The sequence below is a fragment of the Rhinolophus sinicus genome, linkage group LG12 (assembly GCF_036562045.2).
Source record: "Rhinolophus sinicus isolate RSC01 linkage group LG12, ASM3656204v1, whole genome shotgun sequence".
NCBI lineage: Eukaryota > Metazoa > Chordata > Mammalia > Chiroptera > Rhinolophidae > Rhinolophus > Rhinolophus sinicus.
The window spans coordinates 51,224,349-51,248,415 of NC_133761.1; the positions used below are offsets into that span (position 1 = coordinate 51,224,349).

General features: G+C 38.1%; 1 protein-coding gene across 5 annotated transcripts in view; it reads left to right on the top strand.

The window, feature by feature from the left end:
* The window catches only part of SDCCAG8 (SHH signaling and ciliogenesis regulator SDCCAG8), a 207,512-nt gene that overhangs the window by 41,227 nt on the left and 142,218 nt on the right, over window positions 1–24,067 (top strand). For all 5 annotated transcript variants that reach the window (XR_002138627.2, XM_074316832.1, XM_019746823.2 and 2 more), the window contains exons 9-11: window positions 6,292–6,430; window positions 16,011–16,163; window positions 21,661–21,795. Coding sequence is in view for 4 of the 5 variants with exons in the window: in XM_074316832.1 (XP_074172933.1) it covers window positions 6,292–6,430; window positions 16,011–16,163; window positions 21,661–21,795 (427 nt within the window). In the remaining variant the exon portion in view is untranslated. The remainder of the gene's footprint in view (window positions 1–6,291; window positions 6,431–16,010; window positions 16,164–21,660; window positions 21,796–24,067) is intronic.

Consider the following 24,067-nt stretch of genomic DNA (forward strand, 5'->3'; position numbering starts at 1 on the left):
ATGAAAAAAACTTTCTTGTGATACAATATTACAAATTAAATGAAAAGACTGGGAAAAACATTTGCATCTTATATAACAGAAAATTGGTACGATGTATAAAGAATTTCCTTTGAAATTTACCAAAAAAAAGCAACCTGTCCCGTTGCAAAATGAATAAAGAACAGGCATCGGTGAGCAATAAAAGAGGACAGTGTCAATAGACGAGAAGGTATTCATTCTGTTGTTATTCAAGGAAATAACAATTTTTAATAGAACCAACTCATTAAATTGGTGAAAATTAAAGAAGATTAATAATCACAAGAATTGGTGAGGCCACGATTACGTGAGTATTTTCATACCTGAAGGTGGAAGTATAAACTGGTACTATGCTGCAGGATAATTTAACACTATTCACTAATATTTAAATTGTGTATTACACATTTCAAAATTTACCCTAGAGAACTTATGTATGTGCATAATGGGTCATTTATAGGAATGGATTTTGCAGCATTATTTGTAATGGTGTTGTGATATTGTAATATAAGAAGTACGTATTTTGGTCTTCATCTCCAGTTTCTGGCATAGACCGTCTAAAACCTCTGTGATTTCCTAAGTGATAAGAGCAATAGGAGCATCTTTTGTGGTAATATTTGTTTTTTGTTCCATGCTGCTGAAATATTTCTGAGCATAAAGGTAAAAGGAACATTTTTTTAAAAAAATAAGCCCCTTTAAATAAACATTACCTGAGTTTATGTTAATGAGATGACTTTTGGAAACCCACTAAGGATGGGGGACTGGTTGCCAGGGGAACCATCCCTATGATTAGTACTTTCAGCCTTACTTCTCAACCTCCAGGGAGAGGAGAGAAGCTAGAGATTGAGTTCAGTTACCAGTGGCCAATGATTTACTCAATCATGACTATGAAACTTCCATGAAAACCCTAAATTGTGGGGTTTGGAGAGCTTCTGGGTTGGTTAACACATGGAGGTGCTAGGAGGGTGGTGCTCACAGAATGGGCATGGAAGCTCCAGGGCCCTTCCCACAGGCCTTGCTCTATGCATCTCTTCCATTTAGCTGTTCATTGGTTGTATTCTTTATAATGAACAGGGAATAGTAAATAAAGCACTTTACTGACTTCTGTGAGCTGTTCTAGCAAATTGTCGAACCCAAGGAAGGTGTCATGGGAATCCTGATTTATGGTCAGTTTGTCAGAGGTACAGATGACAGCCAGGGACTTGCAATTGGCATCTAACGTGGGGGACAGTCTTGTGTGACTGAGCCTTAACTTGTGGGGTCTGTGCTAATCCCCGGCAGTGTCAGAATTGTATTAGTGTCTGCTAAGAATTAGAGAGTTGCTTGGTGTGGAAAACCCACACATTTGGTGTTGGAAGTGTTGTGAGTATGAAAACTGAGTACAGGTGTGAACAGCCTAAATAAGTATCCTTCAGAGGAGAATGACTAAACTATGGTCTAGATAAACTATGAAATTGTTTGCACAATAAAAAAAAAAAAAGAATGAAATAGATCTCTATGAGAAATACGGAACTAAACTCCAAAATATATTTTTGAAAGAAAAAAATAAAACAAGATGAGAAAGATACACCTGGTGGTGTGAAACTATCTGTATTTTTTTAAAAGTCCATACACAACCATACTACATATTTTCTCTAGTTCATACATATGCATAGAAAAAGATTTGAAAGGATAAACACCCAATATTTGCCAGTGATTATTACTGAAGAGGTGGAAGAAGGCATTGAAATTCAAAGTAGGTGTCAAATAGGTCTTTAACTGTGTTGGCAATTTTACAAGGAGAATATAATGAAAAAAATTAAAGAAGAAAAAGTATATTCAAAGCCACATGTAAAAAGAGGCAGAGTTTAAAACTAAGTAGTCTAGCAAAATCAACCAACAAACAAAACACAGGGTTTTTCTCCTCTATCATGTTGCCTTTCATATTGTCCTTGTAGATCATGAGAAAAATATTTTAAAAGGAAGCTACAATGTTTACATGGATTCTAAGTCTGGCAGTCATTTAGAAATTAGATGCTGGCTCAGTTATGTATTCCTTTGTCTCCGTTCTTAAATTTCAACTCTTAGCCTCCTAAAATAAATGTCAGCCTTCTCGTTCAACATTCTGCTTTGTCAGCATATCACTGGCTCATGTTCTGCTTTAATAACGGAATACAGTGGAAGGTTTCTGCTTTCATTGTCAGTGAAAATCTTTGTTTCTGTGATTCCCTTGGCCTAAACTGGGGTTCAGCTTCTTTCAACTTACTAATGCACAGTGCTGAATATTGAGTGTTACGCTGACTTTGAAACGTGACCAGCACTTTTTAGGTTTGGATTTCTAGTTGTATGCATAATTAGAAGCCCGACCCCTCAATGAGCTGTAGCATAGTATTTCCCGCATGACGTTAGCATGAAATTTTGAAAAAATGTATGTCCTAAATATGATAAATCAAAAGAGTTTCCTGGCCTGTATTGGAAATGTGGGATTGTGACAGCAGCTTTGAACTCCTTTGTTGATCTTTAGCATGTAGTGTATTGAGTATATGGCATAAGAGTGACTTGGGCACTTGAAACGGAGAGGATCAGGCACGACTTGGAGACCAGACTACCCATATGTTTGTGGCGTTTGGTTAGGGACCTTCGGGACTTCTGAAGAGCATGCTTAACAAGTACTGATGACATTGGATGTATTTTGAACGTTGACTCGAAGTGCTCATACTGTGTCTGAACCTCTGCCTGTCACTCAGGCCTCCTTTTGCCATGAGGTAGGTGAGAGTCCCAGGAACCTCTCTTTCTTACCTTATGATCAAAACACCTTTGAATGGTAATGAAGATGGAGCTGCTCTGTAGGAAATGCCATTCTGTAGCTCCTAGTGCCTTGGAGAAGTCTTGGTGTACTGAAACTTTCAGAAAGGAGAAATGGTTACTACTGTGCTATCCTGGGGCTTCAGTCCAGATTTTGGGGTGGGTCGTTGGCAGTGTTCTGTAGAGTCGGCTTTGAAAAACCGGCCGGAACTTCCCAGAAATGAGGAACAAGGAAATGTTGAGGTCAGCCTTTTAGACTTTTGTTTTAAAAAAACAGTGATAATACTTATTAATAATGCTCAAAACCGCTAGTAATTGTGGACTAACTTAGAAATGGAAGGTGTTGTGTACTTTAAGATGAAGCTCATACATGTATGTATCAGACCAAGTCTCTCTTTTCCTTATTTTTAACCTGTCAGGGTCAAGGTTATTCAGGGACTTTCTCAGTCCTTTTTGCTCTGCTTGTTGCACTAAGTTCCTTAAATGCTACCCGCTCCTTAGTGAGTCCATCCTGGAACTCACGCCCACGCTCCTTACCTCATCCTCCTCTCAGAGGCTCTTCATCGGGCCCTGGATGCAGGAATGGTGCTGATGTTATGCTGTGATTCAAAACACTCCTTGATCGCATTTCTCCAAACATTCCCAGGGTGTTTGCCCATACTCGCAGCACTTTCGCCATGGAAGATGGTGATTTGGAGAACTGCCCTCTCCCTCTCACTGACTTGTACAGCTTCCCACTGGGAGAGGCTCCCTCAGGCCTGGCTCAGGCTGGCCTTGTGGGCTGGGAACTCTGGAGCAGGATCTCAGAGGTAGTTACCCGGAATGGCTGGAATTGACTGTTTCTGAAGGGCAAATGAGTCATCGTGTGAGGCTGAAAAATGGCAACACAATCAGGAAGGTGACAGCACAGATGAACATCGGAAGCAAGGCCTTGTGCCAAGAACAGGGCTCAAATGCCCGGACCTGTTTTGTTGTTTGTTTGTTTGTTTGAGCGCTAGCTGTTTGGCATATGGACTGGCTGAGCGGAAACAAAACAAAACCTAACAAGTCAAAACCAAAATATACAGCAACTGAGTGGGTAATCCTAAATTGCCAAAATGTAAGTTGTATATACAATTGACCATCTCTCCTGATGGCCACTGTAAAGCGTGTAGTACGTTTCTCTCAGAGAAATCAGAGTGTGTCAATCCAGTGGCCACGCAGATTATTCATAGAATCATTTTATAGTCTCTCTGTTGAAGGATGAGCTTAACAAAACATGAGTGTTTGGGGGTTTATCTTTGATGATTTTCTGTGGCTCAATAGTCTGAAGTTGGCGAGTTGATATTCTGAAAAATTTTTGAACCAGAGCAACTAAAACTCTTTAGTTTCCAATTCTCAATAATCTGGTGATTTACAACTTAGATCATAAAATACTAGAATTTAAGAGGAGGTTTTATTTCACCTCTTTTGATGCCCTCCTGCAGCAGAGTCATTATTCATTATTTTCTTTTCCTGTCGCTTATTTCATTAAGTATATACTGTGTGGCAAACCGCTCTTACCAACAGGATATACTAAAAAGAGAATAAAAGTATTAAATATAAGAAACAAATGTGTTAGATTTTGATCTGTTGTGATCTGTTAACTTATAAACATTGAGCTTTTTTGTTAATATTTTTTTATTTGGAGCTTTGGCTTTGATGATGGCAGGGGATCAGGCACAGATAAGTATATCGTTGAATAGTAACTGGTTTTTCAATAGGTGTTAGAACTTTAGAAAGGTCACTGTATGATACCTATGTTGACTTTCTACCCTTAACAGTGACACTTTGTTTTCTTGTAGAATTATAGGTTCTAGTTGGAGTGTATATTCTCTATGAAGCTAGTCCCTTTTTACGTTAGAGCTTGTTTTGAAATGTAAACAGATATAAATTCAGTTTTGCTTGCATTTAATTTATGTGTTACACAACTGGGATAATTTGCTTTGATTCTTCCAATTTTCACATAATCATTGTGTTTGTTTATGTTTCCTAAAAATAAGTAATTCCTGTCTTAAAAACTTTCTTTAGAACTAAAATAATTAAACAAAATAAATTGTATTTCTCAATTTAAAACAAGCACATCAGGAAATTCTAAAATGAAGGTTATCATGCTCCCATGAATCTTATGATATTTGCAGCAATTTGTTCTTTTTTTTTTTAACAAAAAGAGCTTTTGTGAAACTGCTAATAATTGTAACTTTGTTCACTATTACGTATTTCTTAAAATATGGCTTCTTTCCAAATACCACAGATAGTTTAAATCATTTCATCTTTAACAGATTTATTTTTAATGGAGTCATTGGTTAATTCCGAAAGCAATTCAAACTCAGAGTTTATAGTCTTTTAAATTATGAGGCCTTAAAGTTTGTTAAATTAAAAAAAAAAAAAATCACAGTTGGCTTTTCCCTGATAGTTTAGACCTTGGCAATGAAAAGGAAACGGCAAGCAGTTACTGCAACTGAATTTGAAACCACAGTTTAAAATTTGAGCTCTTTAACCAAGCATGGAATATCACACATAACAGTCCAACTTGTATTTTTTGGCTTTGAGTGTATAGAAAGTTTCCCACCTTACTTTCTCTTTGGTCTACTGGTCATTTTTATCCAGTGGATAAATTCCAAATATCCTGGATTCTTTTATATGGGGTTTATTTAACCCATGAGATTAGATCCTTGCTATTTTACATTCCAAAGCGTTTTGGCATTGGGTTCACTTCTCTCCCGGAGAAACAGCTTACTTTAGGGTCCTTCTGAAAATTGCTGCAGAGGGCGTGGGGCTAGGCAATAATGAAACCTAGTGGGAGAAGATTTTGTTAACTTGCAAGCATTATATGTGTAACCAGGGCATTTGAAGGACTCAACAGTACTACCCATTGAAAGAAGAAATGTGTTCATAAGTCGGTGAAAGATTTTAATTGAAAGAGAGGATTGTGGAGGAAGATTAAAAGGAAAGGTTATACATTTGTTCAAGTAAATGAGAACCAGCAGTGTAAATAAAACCTTAGTGGGCCCTTCGTAACATGTTTTTGTTTTTGTATTTTAAATTAAAGTTTATTGGGGTGACAATTGTTAGTAAAGACCTTCATAACATGTTTACTTCTGCTTTGGGGTACAGTCCCCACCTTCCCCACCTTGTTGCTTTTTTCCCTTTTCAGCAACCCCCCTTTTATTTTTAAACAATTTTCCTCTTTTCAGGGCTTTAGTCTGCAGCCCCCAGTGTGCCTGTGCTTGCCACAATAGGTTATTGTCCCAGCAGATGCAGTCTTGCCACGAACGCTTGCAGGCTTCCTGGCTGCTCTGCCAGCCCGTCATCAAGTCCGGACAGAGGGTCTTTCTCTGGGGTGCACTGCCTGCCTCTTCTTCCAATATGTGTTAATGCTTTTTTCTTCCTGACGTGGGAATACACGATCGTGTGTGATCATTTCTTGTTTTGAATGTTGTTGGTTTTTTTTTGTTTTGTTTTTTGTGCTGACAGAGAAAGGAATGACTTAATGTCTGCACTAGTTTCCGTGAGGAGCAGTTTAGCAGACATGCAGCAGAGAGAAGCGAGTGCTTACGAGCAGGTGAAGCAAGCTGTGCACATGACCGAGGAGGCCTGTTTTGAAAAAACAAAGGCAAGTCTCACAAGATTAGAATAAAGGCCTACCATGTTTGCTCTTCTGTTTTTCTGGAGTGTTTCTTTTGTTATTTTTCCGTAACTAAACTCTTTATTCCCCCCCAAACACACAGAATGAATACCAATCTGTTCATGTTGACTTTTCTAAATTAAACAAATTTGCTATTTGGAGAGTTCTTAGTCCTCTGCAAATACTCCTGTTATAGCACTATACAGAGAACATAGTGCCATGGGGTAAAGTACTTTGAGACACTTGTCTCCTTAATCTTTTATTTGCTGATAGATTTTACTGCTATGAAAATCTTAACACCCATTTGTGTATTCATGTATGCTTAAAGACAATGTTTTCCCTCTATACACGGGAAATTTTGAGAACATCCAAGTATGTCACAGACAATAATATATGTGTATTTAGTAGCATCTTTAGCTATGAGTCTGGATCCACTGGATGTCGGATGAAACATGCTGAAGGATATTGATAATGACAGTAATAGTGAACAGTGGTCAGGCAGTGTGCTAGGCACTTTGAATACTAGGAGGTTACTGTCGGTGCAGTGCTGTGTTTGGGGCCCACACCTTAATCCATTAAAGTTGCTGTGTATTTTCCCTAGCCACACTTTAAGTGCTTATAGCCTCATGCAGCTCGTGATTACTGTATCAGACAGTGCAGATATAGGACATTCCATCATCACAGAAAGTTCTGTTGGTGAGCATTGGTCTAAGCCATATTAGCAGCATCAGTGTTTTAGTGAAATACTAGATTGTTCTACAGTTGCCTCTTCTCAGTCAGAGCCTGAGCTCTGGCCTCAGTCCACCCCCAATGCTTTCCAGGCCCCTGGCCCATCACTGTTTTCGTTACCAATGCCCTGTGCTTTCGAAACTTTTGTTCAGGTCTGACCAAAGCCCCCAACATACGTCCCTGTTTCCTTCAGCTCTCCTATTTCTTCATGTGTACTGAAGTCTAGCTGTCCTGTGATCATGTCATGACTCTCAGAACCTCCAGTGAAGGCCCTTTGCCACTCACTTCATCTCATCGGGCCACGATGGAGGACTCAGCATTCACTTTACTCCCGGCCGACCGACCGCCATTACCAGGCTTTTGTTTTGGCACCTGCTTTCAATTAGGTTTCCTCTTTGAAATTCGGTTAGCACTCCTCTTTGAAAACATTGTTGTCTCTCCTCTCCCCAATTTTAGTTAATATAACCTCTCAATCTACAAGACACTGTTTGACACGTGTTTGAAGAAGTTCACCCATTTTATTACTTGGGCTTTTAAAGTAGTTGTGTATCTTTGACATTTTTTAAGAGCTTTAGCATCTGACCCTTTTCCCCACTGTCTCATTCTGTCCAGGCTGCTATAACAGAGATACCATAGATGGGGGCTTAAACAACAAACATTTGTTTCTCACAGTTCTGGAGACTGGGAAGTCCAATATCAAGGCACTGGCAGATTCAGTGTCTGGTGAGAGCCACTTCCTGTTTCATAACCAGCCATCTTCTCGCTGTGTCTGCACATGGTGGGAGGGGTGAGGGTGCTCTCTGGGGTCCCATTCATGAGGGCTCCACGCTTATGACCCAATCCCCTCCCAAAGGCCCTACCTCCTAATACCATCACGTTGGGGGTTTCAGTGTGTTTGGAGGGGCACAGATGTTCAGTCCATCACATCCTCCATCTTACCCGCTTTCATCGTTTTTAAAGGTTTCAACATCCATGTTGTTAATATATGCATACCTTAGTCCCAGCATACTTTGGCTTCCGTAACTCGAACATTTTCCCTTGTTCTGTAACTCCCACGTGAACTATACTGTCCATGAATTCCTAAATTCTGGAACTGTTCTCTCTGACCGGAGCCTTTTCTCTTCCTCCCTGTCCCAGGTAAATCTACTCGGTGTCCTCATTCCTGCCTCTAGTTAGTTCCTCAGCCTCTTCTCACATCTCATTTGATCCGTTGTCTCCAGGCTGGTCTTCCCCCCTTTCCATTTAAATATGAATTTTACAATCCCAAACTGGTCTAATTATATTCACTCCCCCCAAACTGCTGTTCTCTACTCACTGAATGGCACCTTTGCCCACTAGCACACCCTGACCGGAAACCTGGGTGCCATCCCCTCCTTCATGCCTGACTTCCAACCAATCACTAAGCACAAATCTTAGTTTCTGCAGTTTTTTGAGCTCTTTTCTCACTGTCACCTTTCTTGTTCAGACTACCGTAATCTCTAGGTGTACGGGTTACAAACGCCTCATGTCCCTTTCTTCACTCAATTTCCTACATTGCAGCCAGAAATGATCCTTTTTCAAGGCAAACTTGATCATGTGACTCTCCTATTTATAATCCTTCAGTTACTTCCCACTGCCTTCAGGGCAATCTCCAGACTCCTTCCCACATCTGTGAGGTCCTTTTAACCCTTCACTGCACCTTCACTCTCCTCTTACACCTGATCCTCCAGCAGACTCAGCCACTGTCAGCTTCAAAAGGCAGTAGAGTTTAGAGGTCGGGCATGGTCTTATTAGAGTTAGCTAGACCTAAATTCAATGTCCAGCCCCACCTTTCGCTGGCTATGAGACTTTGGGCACGTTATTGAATTCTCTGTGCTTCAGTTTTCCTCATCCGTAAAATGGAAATAATGTCTGACTCATAGGATTGTTAGTGAGGACTACATTTTAAAATGTCCATCAGTTGTTTTGTAGAAACTCTGGCACAGAATATTTCCTGCGTAAGTAGTGATGGTTGTGGTGGTGGTGATGGTGGTGGTGGTGGTGGTGGCGGCGGCGGCGGCGGCGACGGTGGTGACGTTGGCTGTGAATCCTTCTGACTGTGCTATGCTTTTCCAGTTTCTGTGTCTTTGTACCTGCCATGCAAATTCTCCTTTATTCCACTGCCTGGATATCGTCTCCATCCTGCAGGTCTTAGCTTACATGCCACTCTCCTAGAAAACCTATTCCCCTATGTACAGAGCTGATGTACCTCTTATAGTGGGTTTCTCAATCTTGGCACTGTTGACATTTAGGGCTACACAATACTTTGTTTTGGAAGATGTCTTGCACATTGAAAGATGTTTAGCAGCATCCCTTGCCTCTACCCACTAGATGCCAATAGCACACCCCAAGTTCTGAGAACCAAAAATGTCTCCAGACATTGCCAACTGTCTCCTGGGTGGGGAGCCCCCAGTTGACACCCACTCCTCATTACAGCATTTATCGAAACGTATTAATATTGCTCATTTGTCTGTATCCTTCACTAAATATGAAAGTCTCTGACAGGAAGGAAAGTATCCATCTCGTTCACCATTAAATCCCTAGTATCTTGCATTTAGCACATAGTGGTACTCAGTCAACATCCACTGACTAAGGGAACTGTAATATGTTCTCACTAACACCAAAGAAATAAAGAATTTCTTTATTCTTATCTTTCTGGTTTACCTACTTTGCCAGTGCCAGTGGACATTAAGCCCAGTCGCATTTTTTTCTATTAGTACTTTCAGCCTCTCGCTAAAGAAAGCCATCTAAGAAAGCCAAGGAATGAATTCCACAGGAGAGTGATACTGTTGCCTTCAGTGCTTATAAGTTCTGTGTAACAATTTGTTTCTTTGCAGCTGACCACCTTTATATACGTTAGACAGGAGTTTCACTTTCTTCATTTCCCAGCTCTGCTCCTCGCACAGTCTCAGTAGATGACCCGCTTTACCCAGATCATGACCAACTGACAGGAGCCTCCACCACCCCTTCTCATTCCACACGTGGATCTTCTTTTTCTTTTTTTTTCTTTTTTTTTTTGCTTATCTGGCCCTCTTACTTCCCAAGATGAATCTCTTTCTCTAAGTTCTTGGTATCTCCTACTTCTAGGGCTTCAGGGACCCTGAGCTATTTGTCATCACATCTGTCTTGTATCTTCCGTCTTTCCCTCTCTACTGTTTACCCCCCTCATCTATCTACAGTTTGAACAAACAGAACACACCTTTCTGTCGATCAGCTTTCATGAATGTGCTACCTTCTCACCATCATTTCACTGCCAGACCTTTCAAAACAGTCGTCTGCCCTTGCAGCTTTCCATTCATTTTTGAACACATTGCAGTCAGGCTTTCAACAAATTGTAGTCAGATTTCATACTGAACTGCTCACTTATTGGCCACCGGTCACTTTCTGATTACTAAACCCAACGGTCTCATTTCCATCCTCATCTGACTCGATTCTGCAGTTTTGGAAGCCGAAACTGTCCTATTATAATATATCATCTCTTTCCCTCAATTTATCTGCTATTACATTCATGTGGTTTTTTTCTGTATTGCTGTTGTCTACTCCTCATAGTCTCTTTTAACTTGTTTTCCACAAACCTTAAATACGGACTTTCTTCACAGGGTCCTTCGCCAATGTTACCCTCATTTCCGGGGATTTGTGTCTTCTCTCATGGCCAAACCATTGCCTTCGTTTGAACATCCCCAGTCGTGCCTTTAGCTCTAACAGCCTTCCTGGGCCTCAGACCTACATTTCCTGCTGCCACTAGACCTCTATAAATGGATGATATTCCATGAGTATCTGAAACTCTACACAGCCAAATTATTTTCTCCACCTTCCTGTCTACCACTCCTTTCCTTCCACCATTTTATTATTTTTTTAAAATGATGGCATCACTATCTTTCCAATAGCCCTGGCTTGCATCCTGTATAGTATCTTGGCTCCTCCCCACCTCTGACTCTTCACACCTAATCATGACCAAGCTCTCACTCTCTCTTCAGAGTCCCTTTCTGAGCTGTACCCACCCTCCCATTCCTATAACCTGCCCTGGTTCAGGTCGTCACATACTCTTATGCCACCTTTGCAGACTATTGCAATCATCTTCTAAATTGGTCTCCCTTAGGTCTTTTCCAATTCCTGTGTATCTTTCACAGTACTGCCAACATCTTCCTGAATTGTAAATCTCCCTGTTCAGGCAGCTCCCCTGCTGCAGTGCCATAAAAGACAAATGCCTTAACATGACCTTCCAGATCTTTCACAATATGGTCCCGCTCTAACTTTTCTATCCTTATCTTTTACTATCCATTCTTTCACATGACCAGTGCTGTCTCCAGAATGTCACCTGCAAATGACCATTGCCATGGATTTATAAGTACTCTACATTTCTGCACTGTATTAATCTGTGAAATATCTGTTCAACCCATGAGGATCAACACAGGTAGCAGTCTTCCCCAAAGTTTTCACAACCCCTTCTTGTTTGAATACATCTCTTCCTCCTCTATATTCCGATTGATGCTGTGTATAATTTTGGTAGCTATTTCCATAGCTCTGCTCCCCGAAAGACCTTAAAAGTCAGATCTGTGACATCTACCACTATAATTCCTCAGGCCATTTATGTATTTGTTGTACAATAAATGTTTGTTGAATGAAAGTCGGTTATTAGCTTTAAATATTAATATGAATGTTTGTAGTTAGTGCTTTTAAAAATTTAACACTTAAAAACTAGAGAGGCTGTTGTGTCTTGCGAATCTGTAACATTTTTCACTGAATTAATAATAATGCAAAGATTTCTAACCAGTTTACAAAATGCAGTGCAAGTCTACTACTTTTATTTGTAAGGTATGTTACAACACTTTAGAAATTTTGCTTTCCAAGAGAAAAAAGTGAGATGACATATATATTTTTTAATTTTAAAACCTACTACTTTATTTACTTAACTATGAAACGGTTACTTTGTTTGTATAGTTCCTTGACGTTTGGTGCCATCTAGCGTTCCATTTTGCATATTGCATGCTAAGTAAGAATGAATTATTTCATACATTTGCATTTATAGTGGTAGTGAAAACAGCAGAGGATTTTATAAGAAAGCAAATCTATAACATGAGAAAATTATAGTGCCATGCATAGATTCTTTTGTGGAACTACTTCGATCAGATCCCTACTCTGCCACTTTCTAGGTGGGTGACCTTGGGCAAGTTACTTAACTTCTCAAAGCCTCAATTTCTTCAACTGAAGGATAAGGCTGACTTAAAATTTAGTGAGCGAGTTAAGTAAATTAATCCATATAAGCCATTTAGCAAAGTGTCTGCCGCATAGTAAGTGCTCAATAAATGTTTTTGGTTTTGTTTTGAAAATTGCAAGTCATTACAACTGAGGATGATGATAAAAGAGATAAAGAAAATTAACCTGGGAATAAATTGAGGGTGGAAAAGTAGTGGCTTTTGCAGTGATGCCTTGATAAAGCTCCAAGATGGAAAGATTATTAACCAGGCCGTAGACCTGCCTGCTTTTATTCAGAGGGAAAGTGTTGGCTTTGGCATGAAGTTATCGTGAGCATATCTAAATGAGATAACCTTCCAAAGAAATACTTTTTCAAAAATACCAACCCAATAGGTTGGATGAATGTCCCCAGAACTTTTTTCTCCTTTTCAAGGATCCAAATTATGCTTTTTCCTGGACTATAGCAGACTCAGAAAGGCAAGAATTAGAAACCTGAATAAAAAGAAAATCAGAAAAGCATTGAGTATTTGATTATAGGCACAGGCATAGAAGATAATGCTTCTTGATATATATATATATATATATATATATATATATATATATATACATATACGTATATATACATATATACATATATATGTATATATATTGTCTGCCACAAAACAAAAACAAATTATAAATATCTTGAAAATGGAAGACAGGCATAAGACTGATAAGGTTTCTAGTAAGCAAAAGTTTATAAATTAAATATCAGTAGTTTGCATTATTCATAAGTTAAATGTTTAAAATGTGTTGATAATCATTTTTATTTCATAGGCTTTATTTCATAAAAATAAAAACATTTTCATAAGTTTTAAGGTTTATATTCACAAGTGAAACCTGTACTTCTCGTAAGATCTTTAATTATAAATTCTATCACAAGAATTTCTAGGAACCTAGCCCTGGCAGTTGGGAAGGACTTTTATATATTCTGAAACAGGTTTCCTGTTTTAAAAGTTGAGTTGACTAGATATAAACTTGTTTTAGAGGGTGTTTTGACCCCACTAAGATAATAATGCATACTCTTTGGCTTAATAAACTAGGACTGGGAGTATCAAGTCCAATAAATTATGTTTCGAAAAGTGTATTAATGTGGCCAGCATAGAATGACCACAAATAAAGACATTTTCCAGACGAGAAAAGGTCCCTTGAGGACTGAATCTACTGGGTGGGGGGAAAGTATAATTTCCCAGCTCCTCAAGACCTACAGCCATTTCCGCCATTTCCAGGTGTTGTGCTCACGGAAAGAGAGAAGGCACCACTCACTTTCTCTGCAAGCCGGAAATTATTCATAACTTGGTCACCTTTGAAGAGATGTCAGTCAATTGTAATTGACAGTTGACTGATCTAGCTTTGAGAACTCAGTTACATCTTTACTAAATGATTAGATTAGTATAATCAGGGAGTGCCGAATCATCTGGGATTCTGGAAAACTAGGAACGGGAACCCTAGAATTAAAAGAGAAACCTTTAATGGAAGTAGTGTATAAATATTTGTTTAGTAGAACCAAATCTTTCTAGTATTGTGAGGTCCACTGTAAGACAGATATCTTTAGAAATATGAAATCACTTTTCTAATTCCAAGTGTAATTAAGCTTTGATATTTTCTTCATTGTGACCGGGCATATATATTAAAATCAAAGCAAATAAAAGTAAATGCTATATTATAATGTGGCATCATTGGTTACACACCGAGGGTTGTTGATAACCAGTTTTTAATCTAATATTGTTATTCAGTGTTTCATTACTGTTTTTATACTTCCTCAGCGTGACCCATTGGTGGTGGCTAGTCCTAATAGAGAGAAGGCCAACCATAAAACCAAGGCTTCAGCAATGATTTTCTTTAGGTGATTTACAATTTCTTTATACTTTTTGCTTTATGTCATCTTATCTTAGACTCTTAGGCCTTTTACTCGGTCAGGGTCATTTATTATTCCTTGTTCCTGAATTGATTGAATTCTTTTAATTGATTATTTTGCTCTTCAGCTGTCCCTTCTACTGTTTCTATACTTAATAATCTTGACTCCTGAGTTTTTGTTCAATTAAAAACTTTCTCATTGGATATATTGGTTTATATTCAATAATCATTTTATTCTTTCTTACCAGTATTCATTATATTGGCAAAAGTTATGAGCATTTTTATTAGTTTCCTATAAAATATGTTTCACAAGAGCCATTATATTCTGAAGCACAAAAGGCTCTATTTCAAGTTCCAAGTGCTTACATTTTGAAAAAAATATGCTTTTTCGTGTCTCTTAAAATCTAATTTAAAATTTTCCTTTCAAAACATTCTCAACTAGAATTGAACTTGGGACTAACTTTCTAGGAGAATCATTTTTTTAGTCATTGGTTTTGCGTATCAGTTAATCTGAGACAATTTAATTTTAACCTCATATTTCATCTAGTAGTACAGAAACTTTCCAGAAGAGTTTAAAAGAAATTGAAGTTTAATATTTTCCAGATGAAGAGAGGAAACTTCACATATCCTAGATACTTATTGTCTGTATTTATTATAGCTTTCACCAGAGGGAAGCATAGCTATGTATAAAACTTACAGTCAGGTTTACTGAGACCATTTCCATCTCCCTAACGACAAATGTGACTGTCAAATTCATAATCATGCAGGATGTAAGTCATATAATACTTGAGTTTTTTTCTACCAGTTCAGGGGAAAATAGAGGATGGATGAAGTAGATGTTGTAAATAAGGGCCATTGGGATAAGACTGAGACACCAGAGAATGACTCAGGTTTTCTATGCTAAGCACCTGGATTTTACTGGGATTTTTTTTTTTAATTGGGATTTTGAAGCTGTAGTTTATTACTGGGTATTATGTATAAATATATTATGAATGTAGCGAAGAGGAAGTTTTAGAATTTTTACTTCTGGAAATGCAGAGTGGGAAATTTAGACTAATGGATAATTATGAATTTTTAAGTTATCAGAAATGGAAGATAACAGTTCTCGTGTTATAAAACTAGGTAGTAAATGCGGTTATGAGTATTTTCCTTATCTTAACTGTTGATTACTACCTAATTTTTATTGTAGTTATGTGTTTAAAACTAGGGAACTAAATCTTATCTTAATAACATTTAAAGGAACTTGATTATAATATAAGATTTAAAATAGGTACCTGTATGTAATGATAAATATAAAATCTCATTTAAAAATTTTTATCTGTTTATTATTTAAAGTATTCAAATAATTTTTGACCATGAACAAATGAAAAAATCAGTTAAATTGAATATTTACATATTTCATATAGTATAAACATGTTATATAATTGAAAATACTAGAACATTTTATTTTTCTGATCCCTTTTTCATAATTTTTGCTCATCAGTGACCCTCATTAAGGTCTATCATCTAAATCTTGTTAATTGATAAGTTAATATAGCCTTAGTTATGAAAATTGGAATATATGAATAAATGTAACATTTGGATACTGTATTAACAAACAATATAAAATTTTTCTAATCGACTTTATAGTGTGTTTAACTATTTTAAATAAAAGTAAAACTTAATTGTCTCATTTTCCCCTTATTTTTTCCAAATTCTAAGCTCCCATTTTACTGTGTTATTCTGGCAGGCTTTAATCCAGTGTGAACAGTTGAAGAGTGAACTAGAGGGGCAAGCAGACCGACTTCAAAAAGAACTGTCATCTCAGCAAGAGAAAAGGGCCTTTGAGAAAGAGATGATGAAAAAAGAAACGGCAAAAGAACGGGAGGACATGAGATCCAAGGTACTAAAGGATTTAGTTCATTATCCACATTGCAGAAGAAATGTTTGGTGATGTCACCAATGATACTATAGGCCTACAATTATTGAATGAGCTTTAAATTTTAAAACCTTGTAAGTAGTCGAATTTCTTATAACTGAGAATCATAAAATTTTTCTATTTTTTCCATGTATTTCTCACTAAAGGTTATATTCCCTGGCCTTTCCAAATAGAATAATCAGTTTGATTCCATCATATGAAATTATGAAATTTATTGTAATCCTGCCATTCTGTTTGGTCCCCTCTCTCACGTATGTCAGGGGACGGCAGGTACTCTTCAGATACCCAGATTTTATTTCAACTTTGGCTAAATCAAAAAGAGATGACTGCCCCACATCATCCTTCACCCAAAATTAAACTTGCAGAAGATAAAACACTTGTGAGAAACCAAGTAACCAAGAAAAAGTGATTATGTGTATTGTGCAAAATAGATTCTAACAAATTACATGATGAATAATGGCCATAGCCTGATGAATAATTGGAAGGGGGAAATTAAAGGCACAGGAACAGATAACATGAAATAGGCAGTGTTTGGAAAACAGTTACCAATTGGAATACAGAGCTGAGTGGAACCTAGCTTTAAAGTTGCTACAGTAGAGTAAAATTGAGCAAGATGTGGTCCACGAGGTAACTGAAAACAACTGTTACATGGGTTGTTGTTGTTTTTTAATTTTTTTTAAAAAGTAGACTCACACCTTCTACCCCAAATACTGTGTTGTTATAGTATTCCAGCGTGTGATTATTAACTCACACAGCAACCATCTACTGAGCTGCAGATTTAGTTGCTGTGTGAGTTAATGTTTAACACTGCTGTGGCTTTAATTCCATATATATGGTATTAATTTAGAAATCTTTGGCTCTGTTGAACTCCCAAACCAGCCTCCTTTCCCTCTTTGCTTTTCTAGTGGAGCTACTATTCATCCGGTTGCCCACTCAGTAATCTTGCTCTCATCCTTGTCTCCTCCCTCTCCCTAACCCTACATGTCATGATGTTGCCAAGTTCTAGAGGCTCGGGCCCCTAGGAACTTTCCCTTGCCCTGTCTCTCCATCCCACTGTTATCCATCCCTCACCCGGGATGATTCTTAAACCTGGGTGGGCTCCTTGCATCCAGTCGCACCTCCCTCCCAGCTGTCCTTCAAAGCACAGCTGGATGATCTCTCCAAAATGAGCATCGCAATATGTCAGTCTCTTGCTTCAAAATTCTTTCATGTGCCCCTGTAAGCCCTTGGCTAAAATTTAGGATCCTTTAGCAGAGCATGAAGATTCTACAGTCTTCTTCCCTTTTTTGGCTCTCCAGTCTCATGTCCCTTCACTTTTCTTTCTTGCATTGCCACCATACTGATCTGCTTGTACTTCCTTAGATGTGCGGACACACCCATTTGCCATGCTGTTTTGTCATCTCAGAATTTTGCCCCCTGCCTAGAGGAGCCTTTCTCTCCCCCCTCCGATGGATCTTTCAAAATTCTTCTTGGTACCACCTCTTCTCACAGCCTCCCAGTGATGAATTGAGAGTCTCTCCTATGGGCCCCCGTAACTAAATTTATTACAAATTCTTCTTGAATTATTTGTCTCCCCTAATTTACTGTGAGTCCCCTGAATGTATGGTCTGTTAACATTTTCACTGTGTGGCCCTTTCCTCTCACATAAAATGTGCTCAATATATATTTGTTGAATTAATGAATGTAATACAAGTGCAAGCAAAAAGGCTCCATACCATTGGAAAGGTATGACTAAAATGCTGAAAGGTCAGAGGATCTGAACAGATCCCTGTCTGCAAGAGATCTTGGAAGGCTTTGTGGAGAAGGTGGCATGTTTTTAACTGACCTTCAAAGGATAGGGAGCATTTAGAAATGCAGAGTATGGGAAGGAATGCTGGCTATAACCAACATGGGTAAGACATGGAGGGAGTTAAAATTGTGAACTGAGTGTTGCGTGTGAGAGAGAGAACGGCATCAATAGCAAAGACCAGCTATTGTGCATACCGAAGAGATTTTTCTTTTCTGGGTGTCTGGTGGAAACCTGTTACCTTGCTGAGTAGTTCTACTGTATAAAAATATGTTGATGAGAATTCCTGGCAAGAAAGAACAAAGGAAGGCTGAAAAGTGCCCGGCAGTATTCCAGGTGCTTTCACAGGTAATAGAACGTCTTTCTTATATGGACAATTATTTCATGAATAAAGGTGACAACAGAAATACAATGTATTTCTGAGTCTGAGTCATTTGTTTTGCTGCCAGTAAGTCTTGGTTGACATTTGATCTCAAGGTCCTGCCCTAAGTATAAATGTCTGAATAAAGTGCTGAAAGTAGTCTGAGCATTGAGGTAAGTGCTCAAACCAGGAAATCGCTCTAAGTGGCTTTGGGGTAAAAGACTTTAGGGTTGAATCTAATTTGACCTTTCTGTGACCTTGAACAATTCATGTAATCTCTCCAAATTCCAAAAGTATAAATAATGGAGTTGATCTTCTCAAGGAATTGATTGGATTAAATAAGATAATGTTTTGAAAGTACCTAATATAAATAATACCTGGCTTAGAGTGGACATTTAATAAGTTTTGGCTTGTGGCTGTTACCATTCTGACTCCAGAAAAAGAGAAAAGTAGTCTTATATTGGGTAGATTTCTTGGATCTTCATGTGAGTAAAAGCAGACAGATTTGAATATAAAGCCCAGTTTTACTTGTTATTTATCAGCTTGAATGAACTTGGGCAAATTATTTCATTTTTTAATTTCATTTTTTCAATTGAAAATTAACCCAATATAATTCTTTCTCCAAGGGGATTGGAAGAGAGAATGTATATCATCCTGCTGAGCGCAGGAAGTTAACTCACAGGGAGACTGAACAGTTAACCATGTACGTGCTCTGTGCTTAGTGCTGGAGCAAGCGTTCCTGCTTTCCTGGCGGCGAGGAATGCCTGCAAGACATTCAGATTTTCTTTCTTTCTGTTATTTTTCTTCTTTCTCTCTTTTTTTAAATTTCATCTGTGGGGGAAACTCTAGGAGAGCAGATGCCATCTACCTAGACAGGTTTTGAATCATGCCCCTATGAAGGGTACTTGCTGTGAGTTTGTTTGTTGTCTTTCCCAGCAGTCCTGGGTTCCACTGAGCCACCGAGATTTGTTAGTTCAGTCATTCATCATGTATATGTCGAGCGCCCTCTACAGTCCGCGCATTTTCTTAGTTGGTTCCCTTGACAACAGCCCTTTGCTGGAATCTTTAATTCCTGTGCCTCCGGATGGGGAGCACCTTCCATGTTCCGTACACCGGGGACAGTGTTAGTGTAAAAATTCCTATCAGGCTCTCCAAGCTGGGCGTCCTTGTCTCTGGCTTGCCCCTGTCAAAGTGTAAAGGACTTACCTGATGTCAGCGCCCTGGACACCCAGCAGTGTTGCAGCTGTCGGTGTTACTTCTGTCTCTGCAACAGATGTGGATGGAGAAGCTCCTGCAGGGTGATCCTGACTTCCAGATGGTGGGCGTGGGGGAAAAGAAGGTGTGACAACAGGAGGGGAGGCCTCGGGAAGTGGGTGACAGGAGGCAGCAGACAGGTAATGGGCAGAGGAAAGAAGTGATGGGTGGCAGAGGGACGGGATCATATGGAAGGGGTGTGATTTGTTCCATGCCTTGTGATAGAAACTGACTCAGTATCTACAGTCAGCAATTCTGCTAATATGTCTGCGTATTTATTTCAAAAGTCACACAATGTTAATATGTTTACCATAAGGTATAGCTCCACATAAGTAAGTAATATATGATTTTTAGTAGCTGGTAATTAAAGTTTGTTGTTGCTATGTGGTTCCAGAAAAGCTATAGTTACACATTCATAATAAGGATATTCATGAACTTGAATTTTTAAATTAAAGAAATTAAACTAATTTGTTACATGTAACTTCTTTTGACCTTTAATTTTAGGTTGAGATTGTAATATGCATAAGGATGGTTTGTAGCTTGATATTAGTAAAAATAATTTTATGTGCAAGTTAGATTTGTAGCCAATTTTTTGATGGTAAGAAGGACATAGAAACCACAATATGTCAAATGTACAATTCTCCACAATCCCCAGGAGAGTTAATACATCTACTGTCTGCATTAGAAAATAGCTACAGGGCTCATTATTTTCACAAGTGTCAACTTCCATTAGACATATATTTCAAAGGCTACCTTGGATTTTATCACAAAATTTTAGCTCCTGATTTCAGTTATAAAGCTGAATTCATACCCGTGTCAGGGTACAGTGGTAGATTTCAAATGTTATTATTTCAAATTCATCACCAGTTCTTGTTTTAACAGTTTAAAAACTGATAGATATCCCTATATGTTTTGCTGTGGGGTGAGGTCACATTTCTTCTTCATTGTAAAATCGCTAATACAAATAAGAAATTAAGAGTCTAGAAAGTTTTTACTGACTGAATCAGAGTAAAATATAATTGCAAACAACAATAAAAAATATGTAAAGGTTAAATCTAAGATCTAGAAAGCATTTCTAACCCTGAGAAGAAAGCTTTTCCATAGAGTCCCTCAGAGAAGCCATTTATTATCATTATTCATTTATTCATCAAACATGTGGTGCCCCTTGAGGACCATGCTCTAAGGAACTGCCGGTCTAATGAGGAAACTAGCAGACAGCTACCAACAGCGTGAGAAGTACTGGCTGGAGGGAGGCAGAGGTTGGGGTGTGATAGGTGTGCTGAGGTGGGCGTAGGAGCGCGTGCCGCAGTGGTTGTCAAAATCGTAAACCACTGGGATGGCGTGGACGGCAGTCAGTGTGAGTGGATGCCAGCTGCAATACAACGGGCGTGACAGTCCCGGGCACATCTGCTGAATATCACCCCTGAGTGTATGAAGGGGCTTCTGTTTTGTGCTGGGAGCTGGAGGCCGAAGAAGCCTTTTTGGAGGAGAGGACATAGGGGCTAAGTGCAGTGCTCCAGGAGGAATGGGGAGAGCTAGAGAATGGGAAGGCTGGGGGGGTGGGGGTGGAAGGGCAGATACCAACCAAGGGACCTGCTGAGAGCCTCCGCTTTGTGGTGTGGGGCAGGGGTGGGTTTCGTAGAGCAGCAGTATCTCTCTCTAAAGATCCCTGCCTCTCCAGCTCTCCCAATCAAGCCTTGTATGCCCTCCATGTGGGAAGGGGTTTAAGAGTTGTCTGATTCCTTGATAGCTCTCCTGAAATTCTTTCATGTCCGTCTCTTCCGTAACTTACGTAGGTATCCGATATCTGTCACCTTAGAGTTTCAACCAAAACTTTGATTTTGCCTTGTTATATGTTTTCCAAAATGAGGGTGGAGACCGGGGAATGAACAGGAGGGAGGCACATATTTAAGTCATGGGGGATAGATGAGTGGAAGAGGTGGAGAAATGGACGTACCCAATCTACAGAGAAATGACTTACAGAGACAGCTCCATGGCTATGCTGAAACTGTATTAACTCAAGTGACGTAATCATTTAGGACTTTTATTTCCTCTGACAGATGTTGACCCTGTCTCAGAATATTGCCCAACTGGAGGCCCAGGTGGAAAAGGTTACAAGAGAGAAGGTTTCAGCTATTAATCAACTAGAGGAAATTCAAAGCCAGCTTACTTCTCAAGAAATGGATGTCACAAAGGTACCAAGAGAGATTTCAGTTTAATAATTACTTAAATATTTTCTGTGAAAAAAATTTGTCCTAACATACAGAGCTCAGAAAGAAGTTTGGAGCAGAAAAGTTTTGTTATTTCAGGATAATAAAGGTCCATCGAAAATGGTCGTTTGGTTAACATGACAGTTCTTATCATCAGTAGGCCCTTCGCTGGGTGCTACAAATATGAAGATAAATTAGGCACACGTAGTGTCCTTGAAAACCTTAAGAATTCAGTGGCTGAGACAGACTCGTAAATAAGCAAGTTTTATGGCTTTAATTATTGAAAGTTTGTATTTCTAAATTCATTAATGAGTAATTTTTGCCAGAGACAGCTCTTCGCAACAATACTAAAAGACATATATTTACAACATGAAAAGTATACTTACCATAAAAAAATTTCCACCTCCCATTCCTTTTCAGACCTGGTCTCTAAAATCAAGATTCTAATACTATAACTTCTTATTTTATTCATCTTTAAATTTATACTTTAAAATGCCACAGTGTTTGCTGTACGGGTATCACAAATTTGTGAACCTGGAAATAAAATGTTTAATGATCTTAACTGGCCAATGGAAGGTACATATTTAAGAAATATTGGAAGTCCATGTGGATTTCAGCAATCACTTCCTTTAAAACTGAGTCACTAAATATGTGTGTACATGATGTAGTAAGTTAAATGAATTTATATTTGACCAATACATACACAGATTATTTTGTTAAAATACATATCCTTTTCATAATGAATTTTACTTCTCATCATATTTGCCCCAAATTTGACACATGTTAATGCCATTGCTGCTTTATAATTCAGTAATTAAAATGAACTTTACCATTAGAAAAGGGAGCCTATTTTTTCTTTTTTCTTCCTTGAGTTTTATAATTAATGTTTGCTTTGTAAAATCCAAGCTAGCAACCGTAAAAGTTTAAAAATATCATATTTGCTAATATAACTGATGTGTTTGTGTGAAGGGAAGGGTAAAAGAGCGAGCATTGGTGCAGAGGGATAGAAATGGTTCACCCAAATTTATGGGTGAAAGCTGTTGCAAGAGTTTTCAGCTCATTATAGGGCGAGGACGTTCTGTTGAAATGTGTACAGTGAAGAATGAGTACACTCCGTCTTTAGAACTGTCCAAAGGGACTCAAGTATCAACAGAGTGCCTTGAAGTTGCTTCCAACCTTGAGATAATATAATTCTAGTTCAATTTAACTTGTTGATTTATTATAGATAGAATTGAAATGTTACGGATAAACTTAACACATGATATCCTGAAAGGAGTAAGGCAAGGGAACTTTACAAATAAAATTAAGGGGTAAAGTAGTTCTTAAATAGGACCCTTTCAATCATGTATGTAAATCAAATAGATCTGAGCAGTGAAGAACTAAGAAAGAAAGTAAATGGGAGCCTCTCTTTTTCTTTTCTGTCATTCATAATTTGTAAATTGTATTTAGCTTTAAAATTAATAACTTTTTGTGAATTACTAATTTTTTTTTTTGAAATGGGAAGGCTCAACTCTCACACACTGAAAGCATTTGAATTTTAGAATTTTTAGTGGTTTTATTCTTTTTCTAACTTGATGAGAGCCACTGGAAAAAGCTTACTGACTTTTTCTTCTGTCTTGTCACTATAACTTTTGAACACAGATTAGTTTATTTTTAAAAGTATTTTTTATTTGAACATAGGAAATGCATATAGGTTTTCTAAGATTCTAGTACCTCAATAATGATGAAACTGATTTCCAAAGTTGTAATCATCATTTTTGGAGAAATACCAAAATTAAGAAGTTTCAAGAAATGTAACCATCACATGATACATGATTTTTAAAACTTGTTTTTATAAACTAGAGGCTGATTTAGCAGAATTGTGTATTAATTGATTTCTCGACAGATTCTGAGTTATCTTGGAGGCTTATTATAATTTCTGTATTTCCATCTATCTGCTAATTACATTTTCCAAATATATTTATGTCTGCAGAGGCCCTGGATTGGAAAATAAAAATGTATAAAGAACACTTTACGATACTATGTGTGTTCATTATATAGTGATATATTAAAATCATTTTACTTAAATGTACATTTTCCTTTTATGTTAAATCTGTAGTTATAAGTGCAGTGTGTACTTAGTTCCATTCTATGACTTTTACCAGACAATCTTTCTTAACTTAAACACATGTTATTGTACATGGTAAAATTGATGTTATCTACAAAGCTTCCAGTAAATACTGGCTACTACTGTACACCTAACTATCTGTAATATGAT